The following is a 15,691-nucleotide window of genomic DNA, read 5'->3' on the forward strand; positions in this document are numbered from 1 at the left end:
ATTCTCATGCCTCTGCCACACCGTAATCTCAGCACAGATTAAGGAATGACCAAAGCTCAAAAATATTTAAGAAGTAGTTCTTTTCATTCTAATTTTACACATAAGAAAGTCAAGTTTGGGTCAGAATTAACACAAGCAAGAAGGTGGAGCCAGGAATCCCAAATCACCCTTCTGAGCTTCAGTTTGCTTGTATGTAAAATGGATAGTATAAAAGGCACTATCTCTTTCTCGTGTTGAAATGTTGTTGTTATATGCCATGGAGCTGTCTATGACTCATAGCAACCCTATGTACAACAGCTCCGAACACTGTCCTATCTGGAGCCAATTACACTGTCTCCAACACACCTGCCCCTATTACCCCAAGTCATCCAGGTCTTCCTTTCTTTTGTTGTCCCTTCCACCCTCCCAAGCATGATATCCTTCTCCAAAGACTGGATGCTTCTGGGTAAATGCCCAAAGTATATGAGATGGAGCTTCAAAATCCTTGCCTCCGGAGAGCAACTTGGTTTCAAACAGGACAAACCTGTTTGTTCTCTTGGCAGTCCATGGTATGTTCAATACTGTTTTCCAGCATGACAACTCAAAGGCATCAGTTTTTCTGTCAGGCTTGTTCATTGTCCAGCTCTCTGATGCAATGCAAGTAATTGCAAAGACCATCACCTGGAACAGGCACACCTTAGTCTCTAGACTGACATCTTTGCACTTCACCATTCTGGAGGGATTCCTAACAGACGACTTTCCTAATCCAATTTGTCTTTTCATTTCTTGGCTGCTGGTGCCAAGAGTGTTGACTGCGGAACTAAACAAGCTGAAATTATTGACAATTTCAATCTCTTCTAAAACTATCATGGTGCTGCCAATTGGCCCAGTGGTGAGAATCTTTGTTTTCTTGATGTTGAGCTTCAATCGATACTGAAGACTACAGTCTTTATCTTTCTGCAGCAGATGCTTCAGGACCTCCTCAGTTTCAGCAAGCCTGATTGTGTCACCTGCATAAAAGAAATTGTAGATAAGTCTTCCTCCAATTCTGATGCTATATTCCTCCTAATAAAGACCAGCCTCCCAAATGATATGTTCCACATATAGATTGAAGAAATATGGAGCCAGGATACATCTCCTGACACACTCCTTTCCTGATTTTGGACCATGCAGAGCTTCCTTGCTCTGACAACTATCTCTTGGTCCAAGTATAGGTTTCACATGAGCACAATCAGGTGTTCTGGGATTCCCATCTCCTCAGGGTTAACCACAATTTGTTGTGATCCACACAATCCATTGCCTTTGCGTAGTCAATGAAATACAGACTTTCTTCTGGTACTCTCTGCTTTCAGCTAAGATACAGCTGACATTGGCCATGATGTTCCCAGTGCTGTGGCTTCTTTCTAAATCTATCCTGTACTTCTGGTAGTTCTGTTGATATACTATTCCAATTGGTTTTGGATAATCTTCATCAAGATTTTGCTTGCATGTGATATTAGTGATATTTTCTGATAATTTCCACGCTGTCAGATTACTTTTTTGTAATAAGAATAAATATGGATCTCTTCCAGTCGTAGCTCTCCAGATTTCTTGGCATAACTTGATGAACACGTCCAGAGCAGCATCTCAAATGTTTCAATTGGTATTCCATCAATTCCTGGGACCTTGTTTTGTGCCAATTCCTTCATAGCAGCTTCAACTTCCTTCTTCACCACCACTGCCTCTTGGTTACATGCTGTTTCATGAAATTCTTCTGTATCAGCCAATTCGTTTTGGTCCAGTGACTCTGTGTTCTATTAATTTTTAAATAATCTTCAGCAAGATTTTGCTTGTGTGTGACAATAACATCACTGTTTAATAATTTCCACATTCTGTTTCTGTTTGTCAGAACGTCAGTTGGTATTCCATCAATTCCTGGAGCCTTATTTTTGCCAGTGCCTTCAGTGTAGCTTCAATATCTTCCTTTATTACCATTGGTTCTTGATCACATGCTTCTGTATTATATCTTAAATGGTTCTGTCCCTGTCAATTCTATTTAGTACAGTGGCTCCATGCATTCTTTCAATTTCCTTTTGATGTGTCCTGGATCATTCAAGATTTTGCTTTTGGTATCCTTCAGTATTGTAGCTCAAGTTCTTTCAGCTTGAGAAAAGCCAAGCAAGTTCTTCCCTTTTTACTTACTGTCTCAGCATGTTTCATTGTATTTGTCTTCTTGAACTACTCTTTGCACTGTTCTGTGTAACTATTTTATTTCTCATTTCTTAAATTTGTTTTTCTTTTGACACTCTAGGGCAAATTTTAGTCTCTTCTTACATCCATTTTGGTCTTTTCTTTCTCCCCCGTCTTTGTAATGACCTTCTGCTTTCTTCATGGATGAAGTCACCTAACAGCTCATCCGATCTTCGATTATTAATGTTCAATGCCTCCTATCTGTTCTTGAAATGGTTTTTAAATTCAGATGGAATAGATTCAAGGACATATTTTTATTCTTATGAATTTGTTTTTCATTTTCTTCAGCTTCTGTTTTAACTTGTACATAAGGAGTTGATCTGTTCCAAAGTCAGAAATTCAGGAAATCTTGAAATTCAAGCTGGATTTAGCTGAGGCTCTAGCACCAGGGCTATCACTGCTTAGGACAGAAAGATCTTGGCTGAAAGCAGAGAATATTAGAAGGATGTTTATCTGTGTTTTATTGACTATGTAAAGGCATTAAACTGTGTGCATTATAACAAATTGTGGCAAACATTGAGAAGAATGGGAATACCAGAACACTTCATTGTTCTCATTGAGGTTTATACCTACACCAACAGGCTGTCTTTCAAATAGAGCAAGGGAACACTGCATGGTTTAAAATCAAGAAAGTTGTGCATCATGGTTGTATCCTTTCTCCATATCTACCCAATCTGTATGAACAAATAATTTGAGATGCCAGGGTTTAAGAACAATGTGGCATCAAGATTGGAGGGAAGACTCTTTAACAACCTGCCTTATGTACATGACACAACCTTGGCTGCTGAAAGTGAAAACTTGAAGTGTTTGCTGTAGAAAAATCAAGGACTATTAGCCTTCGATATGGATTACATCTCAATACCAAGAAAACAAAAATCCTCACCACTAAGTCAATAGGCAGCAGAATGATGTTGATTGCTGTCGAGTCAAGCACAACTCATAGCGACCCTATGAACAAAAGACATGAGGCCCCTCTACTGACATTTATCAAAGTTCACAGAGTTTCCAGAGGCGTGTTATTTAGGGAGTGGATGCCATTCCTGCTTCCAAAACAGGTTATAGTATGTTGTTGTGTGCCATTGAGTCGCCTGCAATGTATAACACCACAATAGATGGAAAAAAGATTGAAACTGCCAACGATTTCATCTTACGTGGATCCCCAAGCTGGTACCCTTGTTACAGCAATCAAGAAATCAAGAGATGTATAGCATTGGGAAAACTGCTGTCAGAGACATTTATAGAGTACTTAAGAGTAATAATGTACATTTAAAGACTAAGGCCTACCTTATCCAAGCCATGGTCTTCTCAATTGCTTGATATGCATCATCTGAGGTAGATAACGAATAAGTATAACAAAAGAATCAATGTCTTTGAGTTGTGGTTTTGAGGAAAGTACTAAATAGCCCATCGATTGCCAAGAGAATCTTGGAGAAAGCAAAACTTGCTCACATACTTTGTTGAAAGACATCATGCTTGGAAAAGTGGAGGGTCAGTAAAAGAGAGGAAGACCCTCATCAAGGTGGACGGATACAGTGACTGTAACAACGGGCTAACGTGGGTGGGAGATGGTGAGGATGGCACAGAATAGGGCAAGGTTCAGATCTGTTCACTGGATCACTATGAGCTGTGGTTGACTAGAGACAGCACCTAACAAGTTCAGTTTCCCATTTCTCTAGTCAGAAGTAACTCACAGCTAACCCTTAGCTGATTTTCAGAAGGTGTAAATTACATGATGTCTTAAAACACAGGTAGAGTTACAGCTCTTGTCACTCAGTCTTTTGCATAGCTGTCACAGCCCTCAGAGTTTTACATGGATTCTCTTCACAACCTCACAACAATCCTCCATGAGCTAGGTACTGCGGCTGTCCTGATTTCACAGGAGGGTGGGCATAGCTTTAGTCACAAAGAAAGAAGGGCTCTGCAGATTCCCTGGAATTCTCCTCCGGATTTTGTGCAGGAGGACTAGATGTGCAATGCATTTAGCACTCTAGGTCTGGTGGTCTACTGGCAAGAAGCTGCGCTGCAATCCCGAAGCGACGTGATTTAAGGCCACCAGCCACTCCGCGGGATAAGGACGGGCAATCTCCTCCCATGCGATTAACTGTCTCTGAAAACTCGCCAGAAGGTCAGTTATGAGGCGCACAGCCTAGAGGAGCTAAATGGGGTCTAGTGGTAAGAAGCTGCGCAGCAATCCCAAAGTCACGGTATTCGAATCCACCAGCTGCTCCACATGAGGACGACAGGCTATCTCCTCCTGTGCACTTTACAGCCGCTGGAGGGTCAGCCAGAGGTCTGTACTGACTCCGCTACACAACAAGAGACCAAATAAGTAAGTGGCTCAATCGCTCTTCTTTGAGAATTTACTCCGTGGCTTAAATATTACGGCGCAACCCTAAAACCTAACCCACACGCCTAACCCAACGCGTTACCACGGAAACCATCTCCCAGGACCACCCGCGGCACCTCGGCTTGCACATGCGCAGTCGCACCAGGCAGTCTCGCGCTGGGAAAAGTCAGGCTCTGGAAAGGTACTGGTTCGGCGGAAGAGAGGAAGATACTCAACTAGGTGAAGTGACACAGTGATTGCAGCAATGGGCACGAGCGCAAGATTCAGACGCTCACAGGTTCACAGGTCGCTATGAGTCGTACTCGACTCTACGGCACCTAACATTAACCACTCCTTCGGCCCCGAGAAGGAGCCGGGCGGGACTCTTCTTCCTTTTCCTCTCTGGCAAACTGGAGCTGCAGTTTCCCTGCGGGGCCAAGACGCCGCTTTCCTGTACCTGTTGATAAGAGAAATGCTGCTGCTCCTCAGTCTCCTCGTCCTCCATGGCAGCTGGAGCGGAGAGAGGCGGAGGCCGAGGCAGCTCAGTGGGATTTTCCCGCCACCGCGGCGAGTCCCGCGAGAACACGAAAGCGCGAGGCTGCACAGCCCAGCGCGCGTGCGCGAGCGCCCCCAGGCGGCGGCTCTAGGAAAGATGCGTGTCGGCCGCGGCCCCGCGTGGACTCACGGGGGTGGCGGGGCCCCAAGCCAGTGCCGTCCACGGGGGTTACCCACGGGCTCTGCGGGCGCGGGGCGGGGGTTGGGGTTGAGGGCGTATGTGTAGGTACAAAGTTCATTTAAATGCATTTTCCCAACATGAACGTAATTTAGCACATAATTTACACGTCACGAAATACTCAATGTATGTTAGAGATGATGAGGCTGGCGTAGGATAGGACAGGGTTCACATCTTCAAAGAGAGCTTAAATATAAATTACTCGACTCCACAGCATCTAACAACAACAATAATGAAATAATTATGCATGATGTTAGAGAAGAGTACTAAATATACCATGGCCAAAAAGACAAACAAGTCTGTCTGGGAGGAAATTCAACCAGGATGCTCCTTGGAGGGAAAAGTGGTGAAACTTCACAGTTTGAGCACGTTGTCAGGAGGGACCAGTCCTTGGAAAAAGACATGGTGCTTGGAAAAGTGGAGGGCCGGTGAAAGTAAGACCCTCAACAAAATGGATTGACACAAAACACTTCAGAGATGGTGAGGCCAGTGCAGAACCCGGTAAAGATCCTATCTGTCGTTCACAGGGTCGCTCTGAGTTGTAGCTGACTCCTTAGCACATAATAACAATGAAATACAGTACCCCTTATTATAAATCCCATACACCTCGAACTTCAATGTGCCATGCAGAAGAGTGTCATAAATGCAAACTGTGAACAAATGTTTGATTACTATCCCATTCATGTCATCTTTGATACAGGGGGTGGAGTTCTAACATGAATGTTGACTAATTTTCCCTAATAGCATAAAGTCTTCCCATGGAGAATCCTGACTTAATTAGGTGCCTGGAAGTTGGTTCTGACTCAGAACAACCTGTGTACAACAAAACCATACACCAGCCAGTCCTGAGCCCCTTGTTACAGCCTTATCTCAGTCCACCTCATTGAAGATCTTTCTCTTTTTCACTGACCAAGCATGATGGCCTTCAGGCACTGGTTTCTCCTCCTGGTAATATGTCCAAGGTATGGAAGATTACATCTCTTGACCTTCTAGGAGGTGTCTGGGATACTTCTAAGACTGATTTGTTCTTTCTAGCACTCCATGGTATATTCAGTACTCAACACTACTATCAAAGGTATCAGTCCTCCAGTTTTTCTTATTCCTTGTACAATTATTCACATGCTTATGAAGTTACTGAAAACACTGTGGCTTAGGCTAGGAAGACATTAGTCCTCAAAGTGACATCTTTGCTATTTAGCACTTCATTTTTTTCCAAGATATTTTTATTATTTCTTCCTTTACTATTATTTTTTTAATTCATTGTTGCACATTTTCTTTCCTCCCTCAGCTAATCCACCCTACAATACACCCCTTGTTCTAGAAGGTTTACATGCATATAATATTTAATCATATATTCCTTTCAGACAGTTGTTCCCATCATCTGATCTAATGCAATGTTCATTATCTATCTACACTTTTCCCATTGTCTCCCCAACCCCCCATGTCTGTCCTATTTTTTTAACACTGATGTTATGCAGTATTTTTCCTTTTGTGACTGAGCTATTTCACTCAACATAATGTCCTCCAGGTTGCCCCATGTTGTATAATGTTAAAAGAGTTCATTGTTTTTCAGTGCTGCATAATATTCCATTGTGTGACTATACTGTATTTTTTTCTATCCATTCATTTGCTGATGGACACTTGGGTTGCTTCCATCTCTTTGTTACTGTGAATAATGTACCAGTAAACATGAGTGTGTATACATCTGTTTGAGTCGTAGCTCTGATTTTTTTAGGGTATATTCCCAGTAGTGGCATTGGTGAGTTAACTGGTATTTCTTTTCCAACTTTTTGAGAAAGCGCCAGCCGCCTTCTCTATTGGCTGTACTGTTTGACATTCCCTCCAGCAGTGAACAAGGGTTCCAATTTCTCCAAACCTCACCAGCATTTTGTAGTTTGCTGCTCTGTGGAATTTTTCTATTGTTGCTGAGAATTTTTAGCACTTTAAAGAACTTCTGCCACAGGTTCACCCAATGTATTGTGCTCCTTGGTCTCTTGACTGCTGCTTCCATGGGCATTGATTGTGAATCCAAGACAAATGAAATTACTAACACCTTTGCTTTTTCCTCCATTTATCTTGGTCCAGTTGTGAGGATTATTGTTTCTCTTGAGGTGTAATCCACACTGAAAGCCTTTGACTCTCATTGTTTTTCAAGTTCTGTTACGGTCAACAAGCTTGTTTTGTGATCTACATATTGCAGGTTGCTAATGATTTTTCCTCCAATCCTAATCCTTTTCATATAGTCTATTTTTCAGATTATTTGCCCAGCATACAGATTGAATAGAAATGGGGAAAGGGTACAGCCATGATGCACATCTTTCCTGATTTGAAACTTGTTGCCTTTCAGGTAATTCTCAGTCACTCTGTTGGACAGAGTAGAACTGCTCCAAAGGTTTAATAAGACTTAATCTTTACCATAGGGAGCACATGGTAGCCAAGTGGGTAAGGAGTTGCACTGCCAACCCAAAGGCAAGCAGTTCAAATACATCACCTTCTATGAGGGAGAAAAATGGGGAATCTACTGTACAGTTTACAACTTCTGAATACTCACTGGAGGGTCACCTCTGAATCAGTTGCAATGAGAGAGCTTGAGTTTTGAATCCTTGACAAAGCAGAGCGCCATATCTTTTTCTGCATGTAGCCTCTAGGTGGTCCAACCACCCACCTTTCAGTTAGCCACAGCTTTTAACCACTATGACCTACAGCTCCCTAACTTTTCTGTACAGTCTCACATTGTTGTTATGTGCCATCGAGTCTACTGTGACCCATAGTGACTCTTATGTACAGCAGCAACTCTGAAGCCTGCCCTGTCCTGAGCCAGTCTCACTGAATCTGACACACCAATACCCATTGCCCCAGTTACTGTATCAATCCATCTCATCCAGAATCTTCCTCTCCTGTGCTGTCCCTCCACCCCTCTGAGCATGATGTCTTTCTCCAAGGACCGGTCTCTCCTGGGCACGTGCCCAAAGTATGTGAGATGGAGCTTCAAAATCCTAGCCTCCAAGGAGAAACTTGGTTTTACCCTCTCCAAGACAGACCTATTTGTTTTCTTGACAGTTGATGGCATGTTCAAGACTCTTCTCCAGCACCAGAACTCGAAGGCATTGATTCTTCTGTCATCCTTGGTTATTGTCCAACTTTTTGATGCATAGCAAGTAATTGCAAAGACCATGGCCTGGATTAGGCACAATTAGGGCACACCAAAGGAATGTCTATCTGTGTGTCATTAACTATGCAAAGGAATTTGTGTGGCCAACAAAAAACTGTGGCTAACTCTGAGAAAAATGGGAATCACAGAACACTTGATTATGCTTAGGTGAAACCTATACTTGGACCAGGAGGGAATGCTGCGTGGTTCAAAATTGGGAAGGATGTATACCAGGGATGTGTCTATCTCCATACCTTTTCAGTCTATATGAAGAACAGATTATCCAAGAGGTTGGGCTCTATGAGGAGAAATGTGGTATCAGGTTTGGAAGAAATTCATCAACAATCTGCGTTACGCAGATGACATAACCTTGCTTGCTGAAACTAAGGAGGACATGAAGCACTTGATGCAGATGATCAAGGACTGCAGCCTTCAATATGGATTGAAGTTCAACATCAAGAAAACAAACATTCTCACCATGGGCTGATTGGCAGCATCATGATGGACAGTGAAGAGATTGAGATTATAAACAACTTTAGTTTGCTTCGTTCCACAATCAACACTCTTGGCACCAGCAGCCAGTAAATTAAAAGATGTATTGCATTGGGGAAAGTCGGCTTTCCCAAGAAAGAGACTCAAGAGAGGTCAAGAGACCTCTCAAAAGTACTGAAGAGCGATGATGTCAGTCTGGAGATTAAGGTGTGCCTGATACAGGCCATGGTCTTTGCAATCACTTGCTGTGCATCAGAAAGCTGGACAGTGACTAGAGAGGATAGAAGGAGAATTGATGCCTTTGAGCTGTGGTGCTGGAGAAGAGTATTGAATATACCATGGACGGCCAAGAGAATGAACAGGTTTGTCCTGGAGAGGGTTAAATCAGGATGCTCCTTGGAAACAAGGATTCTGAGGCTTCGTGTGACATTCATTGGACATGTTGCAAGGAGGGATCAGTCCTTGGAGAAGGATGTCATGCTAAGGAAGGTGTAGGGACAGATCAGGAGAGGAAGACCCTTGATGAGATGGATTGATTCAGTTACAGAGATAAATTGGGGTAGATGTGTCAAAGACAATAAGATTGGCAAGGGATAGAGCTGGGTTTAGGGCTGTTGTACATAGGGTTGTTATGAGTTGCAGGCGACTCGATGGCACATGACAAGTCTCTAGACTAACATTGTTGCTTTTCAATACTCTGGAGAGGTCCCTAACCGCAGATTTTCCCTATGCAATTCATCTTTTAATTTCCTGACTGCTGGTACCAAGAGTGTTGATTGTGGTGTGAGCAAGCTGTAATTGTTAACAACCTCAATTTCTTCTCCATCTATCATGATGCTGCCAATTGGCCCAGTGGTGAGAATCTTTGTCTTGATGTTGAGCTTCAGGCCACATTGAAGACTACAGTTCTTGACATTCTGCAGCAAGCAGTTCAGGTCCTCCTCAGTTTCAGCAAGCAAGGTTGTGATGCCTGCATTACACAGGTTGTTGATGAGTCTTCTAATCCTGATGCCATGTTCCTCCTTATAAAACCCAGCTTCCTGAATGATCTGTTCTGCATATATATTGAAAAGGTGTGGAGACAGGATGTATCCCTGACTCACTCCTTTCCTAATTTTGAACCATGCAGTGTTTCCTTGCTCTGTTCTGAGGACTGCTTCCTGGTCCAAGTATAGGTTTTGTATAAGCACAATCAAGTGTTCTGGGATTATAAGGTTAACCACAATTTGTTGTGATACACACAGTCAGATGCCTTTCACATTTTCGAGCAAAATAGATAATGAAACCCAACATTACATCTTCACTCCTGAACCCTCTTTAGTAACTTCACTACTCCTCAACTTTACTTATTTGGAGCTTCACTCATACCATGATGTCATAATTCAGCTCTGTTTGCTGAATAAATAGCTTTCAAATACTGGAAGGATATTTTCTCAGAGATTTTTGGTGGTTGTATTGGGGAGTTTTTTGTAGTTAGTCACATGTCAGGGAACTTCTGATGCTTTAATGGTAAGGAGTTGCACTGCCAACCCGAAGTCTTGTGGTTTGAAGTCACCAGCATCTCCACAGGAGAAAGATGGTCAATTTCCTGTGCAATTTCGTGCCTCTGAAAAGCTGCAGGAGGGTCAGCTACGAGTTGGTTCTGACTCAACGGTACATAACAACAGTAGTCACATGTATAGCCTACCAAAGTGATACACTCTAAGCCTGACCTGCAAACATTAACATTTTCTCATCATTTTTGAAGTATACAACTAACAATAAATCAAGCCCTCGTTAATATCATTTGCCTGTTTTGCAGGTGCTTGGCAGTTCCATTAGGAGTCTAAGATCTGGCACATCCCTGGTGCTAACTAAACGTGTTACGTTCTAGATTTCAGCAGTGTCTCTGTGAGTAGCTGACAGAGGCTCTGTAGTAGTTGGCAGGATAGGCCCTCAGATCATCATCAGTGCAATGGCCCCAATTTTTTTAAGATATTTGATTTATATTTTATATATTTTTTAAAGCATCATTGCAATCATCAAGGAAAACAGTACATTTTTTTAGACCTCATTTCACTTATTTAAAGGTTTACTGTTGTGCTTATTTTTAATTTCCTGTATTCCCAGTAACTTTTACCTTTGTGCTAAAATCATCCACACTTTTTTTCCCCTGTGAGAAATTACCTGCAAAATGATGGATGGTCCCTGTTTATTTGTGCTTAATCAAAAGTTCTTACATGCCACCTCCCCTCCTACTACCTCTATGGAGAGAGTCAGAGATAGAGAGTAAAGAGTTGAAGACCATGAATTACACAACAATTTTATTTTCTGGCTCATTATCAGGCTATTGCCTGAAACAACCACTTCCTTAACTGAATGAATTTAAAATGCTGGGTACAGAGGAGCCAGAAGCCCACTGTATACAAAATTGTTTTTGTTATTATATACTATCAAGTCATTACAAAGACAGAAGAGGAAGAAAAGACCAAAATGGATGTCAGAAGAAACTGAAGATTGTGTTGGAGCGTAGAGAAGCCAAAGCACAAGGAAGAATTCAAGATACTAAAGAGCTGAACAGAAGATTCCAAAAGGCAGCACAAAATGACAAAGCAAAATATTACAATGAAATGTGCGAGGAGCTAGAGTAGGAAAATCAAAAGGGCTGAACTCGTTCAGCATTTCTTAAGCTCAAGGAACTGAAGAACAAATTCAAACCTCGAGTTGCTATAATCAAGGATGATTTAGGCAGAATATTAAATAATCCAGGAGGTATTAAAAGAAGATGGAAGGAATATACTGAGTCATTGTATCGAAAGGAATTGGCAGATACAGAAGACTTTAATGAAATAACATTTGAGCAAGAGCCTATGGTGATGAAGGAAGACGTTCAAGCTGCTTTGAAGGAAATAGCAAAAAATAAGGCCCCAGGAATAGATGGTATGCCAATTGACATATTTCAGCTAACAGATACTGCCCTGGATGTGCTCACCAAGCTGGGCCAAGAAATCTGGAGAACAACCACTTGGCCAACTGACTGGAAGAGATCTATATTTGTTCCCATCCCAAAGAAGGGTGACCCAACTGAGTGTGGAAACTATAGAACAATATCATTGATTTCACATGCAAGCAAGATTCTACTGAAGATTATCCAAAAACGACTGGAACAGCACATCAGCAGAGAACTACCAGAAGTCCAGTCTGAGTTTAGAAGGGGTCATGGTACTAGGGATACTGTAGCTGATGTTAGATGGAGCTTAGCTGAAAGCAGGGAATACCAGAAGAATGTCTATCTGTGTTTCATTGACTATGCAAAGGCGTTTGACTGTGTGGATCATAACAAACTGTGGCTGACTGAGAAGAATGGGAATCCCAGAACATTTAATCGTGCTAATGAGAAATCTATACTTGGACCAAGAGGTAGTTGTCAGAACAGAGCAGGGTAACACTGCATGGTTCAAAATTGGGAAGGGTGTATGCCAGGGATGTGTCCTGTCTCCATACCTTTTCAACCTGTATGCAGAGCAGATTATCGATGAGTCTGGGCTCTATGAGGAGAATTGTGGTGTCAGGATTGGTGGAAGATCTATTAACAATCTGCGTTATGTACATGATAGAACCCTGCTTGCTGAAACTGAGGAGGATCTCATGCACTTGCTGAAGAGGGTCAAGGACTGCAGCCTTCAGTATGGACTGAGGCTCAATGTCAAGAAGACAAATATTCTCACCACTGGACCAACTGGTAGCATCAGGATGGATGGTGAAGAGATTGAGATTGTTCACAGCTTCAGTTTGCTCGGCTCCACGGTCAACACTCTTGGCACCAGCAGCCAGGAAATTAAAAAACATATTGCGATGGGAAAGTCTGCTGTTAGGGACCCCTCTAAAGTACTCACGAGCAACGGTGTCTCTCTGGAGACTAAGGTGTGCCTGATACAGGCCATGGTCTTTGCAATCACTTGTTAATGCATCAGAGAGTTGGACAATGACTAGGGAGGACAGAAGGAGAATTGATGCCTTTGAGCTGTGGTGCTGGAGAAGAGTATTGAATGTACCATGGACTGCCAAGAAAACAAACAGATTAATCCTGGAGAGGGTTAAACCAAGCTACTCCTTGGAGGCAAGGATTCTGGGGCTTTGTCTGACATACTTTGGGCATGTTGCAAGGAGAGACGGGTCCTTGGAGAGGGACATCATGCTTGGGAGGGTGAAGGGATGGCGCAGGAGGGGAAGACCCTCTATGAGGTGGATTGATTCAGTGACTGGGATAATCGGGATGGGTGTGTCAGAGGCAGTACGATTGGCACAGGATAGAGTAGGGTTTAGGGCTGTTGTACATAGGGTTGCTATGAGTTGCAAATGACTCAACGGCACATAACAACAACAACAACATGGATATTGTAAGAGGGACCTATCCTTGAAGAGGGGCATCATGCTAGGGAAGTTGGAGGGACAGCGCAAGAGAGGAAGACCCTCAATGAGATGGATTGACTCAGTGACTGGGGTAATGAGAGTAAGTGTGTCAGAAACAATAAAGTTGGCTCAGGTTAGAGCAGGGCTCAGAGCTTTTATGGGATTGCCATGAGTTACAAGAGACTCGATGGCATGTAACAACAATGGCATTACAAAAAATATATTTTTCTCAAAATAATCATGTGGCTGTACAATTTGATGGGTGGAGGGGTGAGAGAAATTGGAAGAATCTGGTGTGAAAAACAATGTGTTAGAATTTTGTAAATAAACTAGTATAATAAAAAATCCATGAAGTGTTATTTTTTTAAAACTTAACAACAACAACTATTAGGGAGCTCAGGTGGCCTAGTGGCAAGAAGCTGTGCTATGACCCCGAAGGCATGCGGTTTGAGGCCACTAACTGCTCCAAGCAGGAGAAGGACGGGCAATCTCCTCGCTTGCAGCTAACTGTCTCTGAAACCCGCCCAAGGTTCCATGCAACAACATAGTTGTATTACTGGAAGAAAGAACGCGAAGAGGTGTATTAGGGCAAAGTCTGAGCAGGTTCCCAAAGCAGAACTTCCATGTTCCAAAAGGGCATGGTGCAGGAGAAGAGTATGGAACATAACATGGACTGCTAAGAGAACAGGCAAGTCTGTCCTGGAGTGAAACCAAGTTGCTTCGTTAGAGGCAAGGATTTTGAAGCTCTGTTTCATGTACTTTGTGCATATTGCCCAGAGGGACCGATCCCCAGAAGGATCATACTTGAAAGGGTAGCAGGGGAGTGCAGGAGAGGAAGACCCCGAATGAGATGGATTGACACAGTGACTGGGATAATGGAGGCAAGTGTGTCAAAAGACGGTGAGGCTGGCTCAGGATAGGGCAGGGTTCAGAGCTATTGTGCATAGGGTTGTTAGGAGTCCCAAGTGACTCGTTGGCACATAACAACACAACACAACACAACACCCTCCTGGGCACATAGAGTTCTTCACTCAGCAGGAAACTCACGGAGCTTCAGTGCCCAGAGCTCATTGGAGGTCTCATCCATAATGCAAACACTGGCCTCTTCTCCTTGAGCTCAGTTGATCCAAGAGGTAGTGGCTCTCTGCTGGTTAGCCCTTACTTCAGAGGCACTGCATCACCTCATGTCAGCTATTGGTTTGGGGTGGTCTGCAGTCATAATTAAAGGCACTTAAGCTCCAAGGTGCTTTGGGTTTTTAAAATGTATTTTTTACTATTAATTGACTCGACGGCACATAACAACAACAACAACAATTGCCTGCGAGTTGAGCATGACTCATAGCAACCCCATTAACAAAAGCCCTGAAGTCCCTCTATAACTATTGACATTTATCAAAGTTCATAGAGTTTCCGGAGGCATGTTATTTAGGAAGTGGATGCTACTCCTGCTTCCAAACCTGTCATAGTATGTTATTCTTAAGTGTCATTGAGTCACCTGTGATGTATAGTGACCCTATGTACAGCAGCTCAGAACCCTTCTTTGTCCTGAGCCAGTCTCACTAATTCCAACACACCAACCCTCTTCACCCCAGTTACTGTATCAGTTCATCTCCTCCTGGGTCACCCTCTCTTGCACTTGTCCATCCATCCTTCTGAGCATGATGTTCTTCTCCAAGGACCAATCTCTTCTGGCCACGTGCCCCAAGTATGTGAGATGGAGCTTCAAAATACTAGCTTCCAAGGAGAGACTTGGTTTCACACTCTCTAAGATAGAACTGCTTGTTTTCTTGGCAGTCCATGGTATGTTCAAGATTCTTCTTCAGCACCACAACTCAAAGGCATCAATTCTTCTTCTGTCACCCTTAGTCATTGTCCAGCTCTCTGAAGCATAACAGGTAATTGAGAAGACCTGGATTAGGCACACCTTTGTTTCTAGACTGACATCGTTGCTCTTCAGTACTCTGGAGAGGTCCATGACAGCAGATTTATTGTTAGGAAATTATATTTCTGAAAGTGAAGGCAAAGACCACATTCTTTGGGCCATGTAAACGTAAATCCCACACCCTCATTCTTTCTCTAGTCTTGGGTGCTTGACTCGTATGCACAGTGACTGATGTTGTTGTTATGTGCCATTGAGTCGCTTGCGACTCATAGCGACCCTATGTACAAGAGCCCTAAACGCCACTCTATCCTGTGCCAACCTCGCCGTCTCAAACACACTCATTCCCACCATTCCACTCACAGAATCGATACATCTCATCGAGGGTCTTCTTCTCCTGCGCCGTCCCTCCACTCTCCCACACATGATGTCCCTCTTCAAGGATCAGTCCCTCCTTGCAACATGCCCAAAGTATGTCAGACGAAGCTTCAGAATCCTTGACTCCAAGGA

At 43.1% G+C, this 15,691-nt stretch overlaps 1 protein-coding gene across 1 annotated transcript in view; it reads right to left on the reverse strand.

Annotated features, from left to right (window-relative positions):
* APITD1 (apoptosis-inducing, TAF9-like domain 1) overlaps positions 1-5,039 on the reverse strand; it is a 30,820-nt gene extending 25,781 nt beyond the window's left edge. Inside the window, exon 1 of the mRNA XM_006885764.1 lies at positions 4,992-5,039. Within this exon, the coding sequence (XP_006885826.1) occupies positions 4,992-5,039 (48 nt within the window). The remainder of the gene's footprint in view (positions 1-4,991) is intronic.
* Between the last annotated feature and the right edge of the window lie 10,652 nt (positions 5,040-15,691).

The sequence above is a fragment of the Elephantulus edwardii genome, unplaced genomic scaffold, assembly GCF_000299155.1.
Source record: "Elephantulus edwardii isolate Elephantulus edwardi_28Jun2011 unplaced genomic scaffold, EleEdw1.0 scaffold00045, whole genome shotgun sequence".
Lineage (NCBI taxonomy): Eukaryota > Metazoa > Chordata > Mammalia > Macroscelidea > Macroscelididae > Elephantulus > Elephantulus edwardii.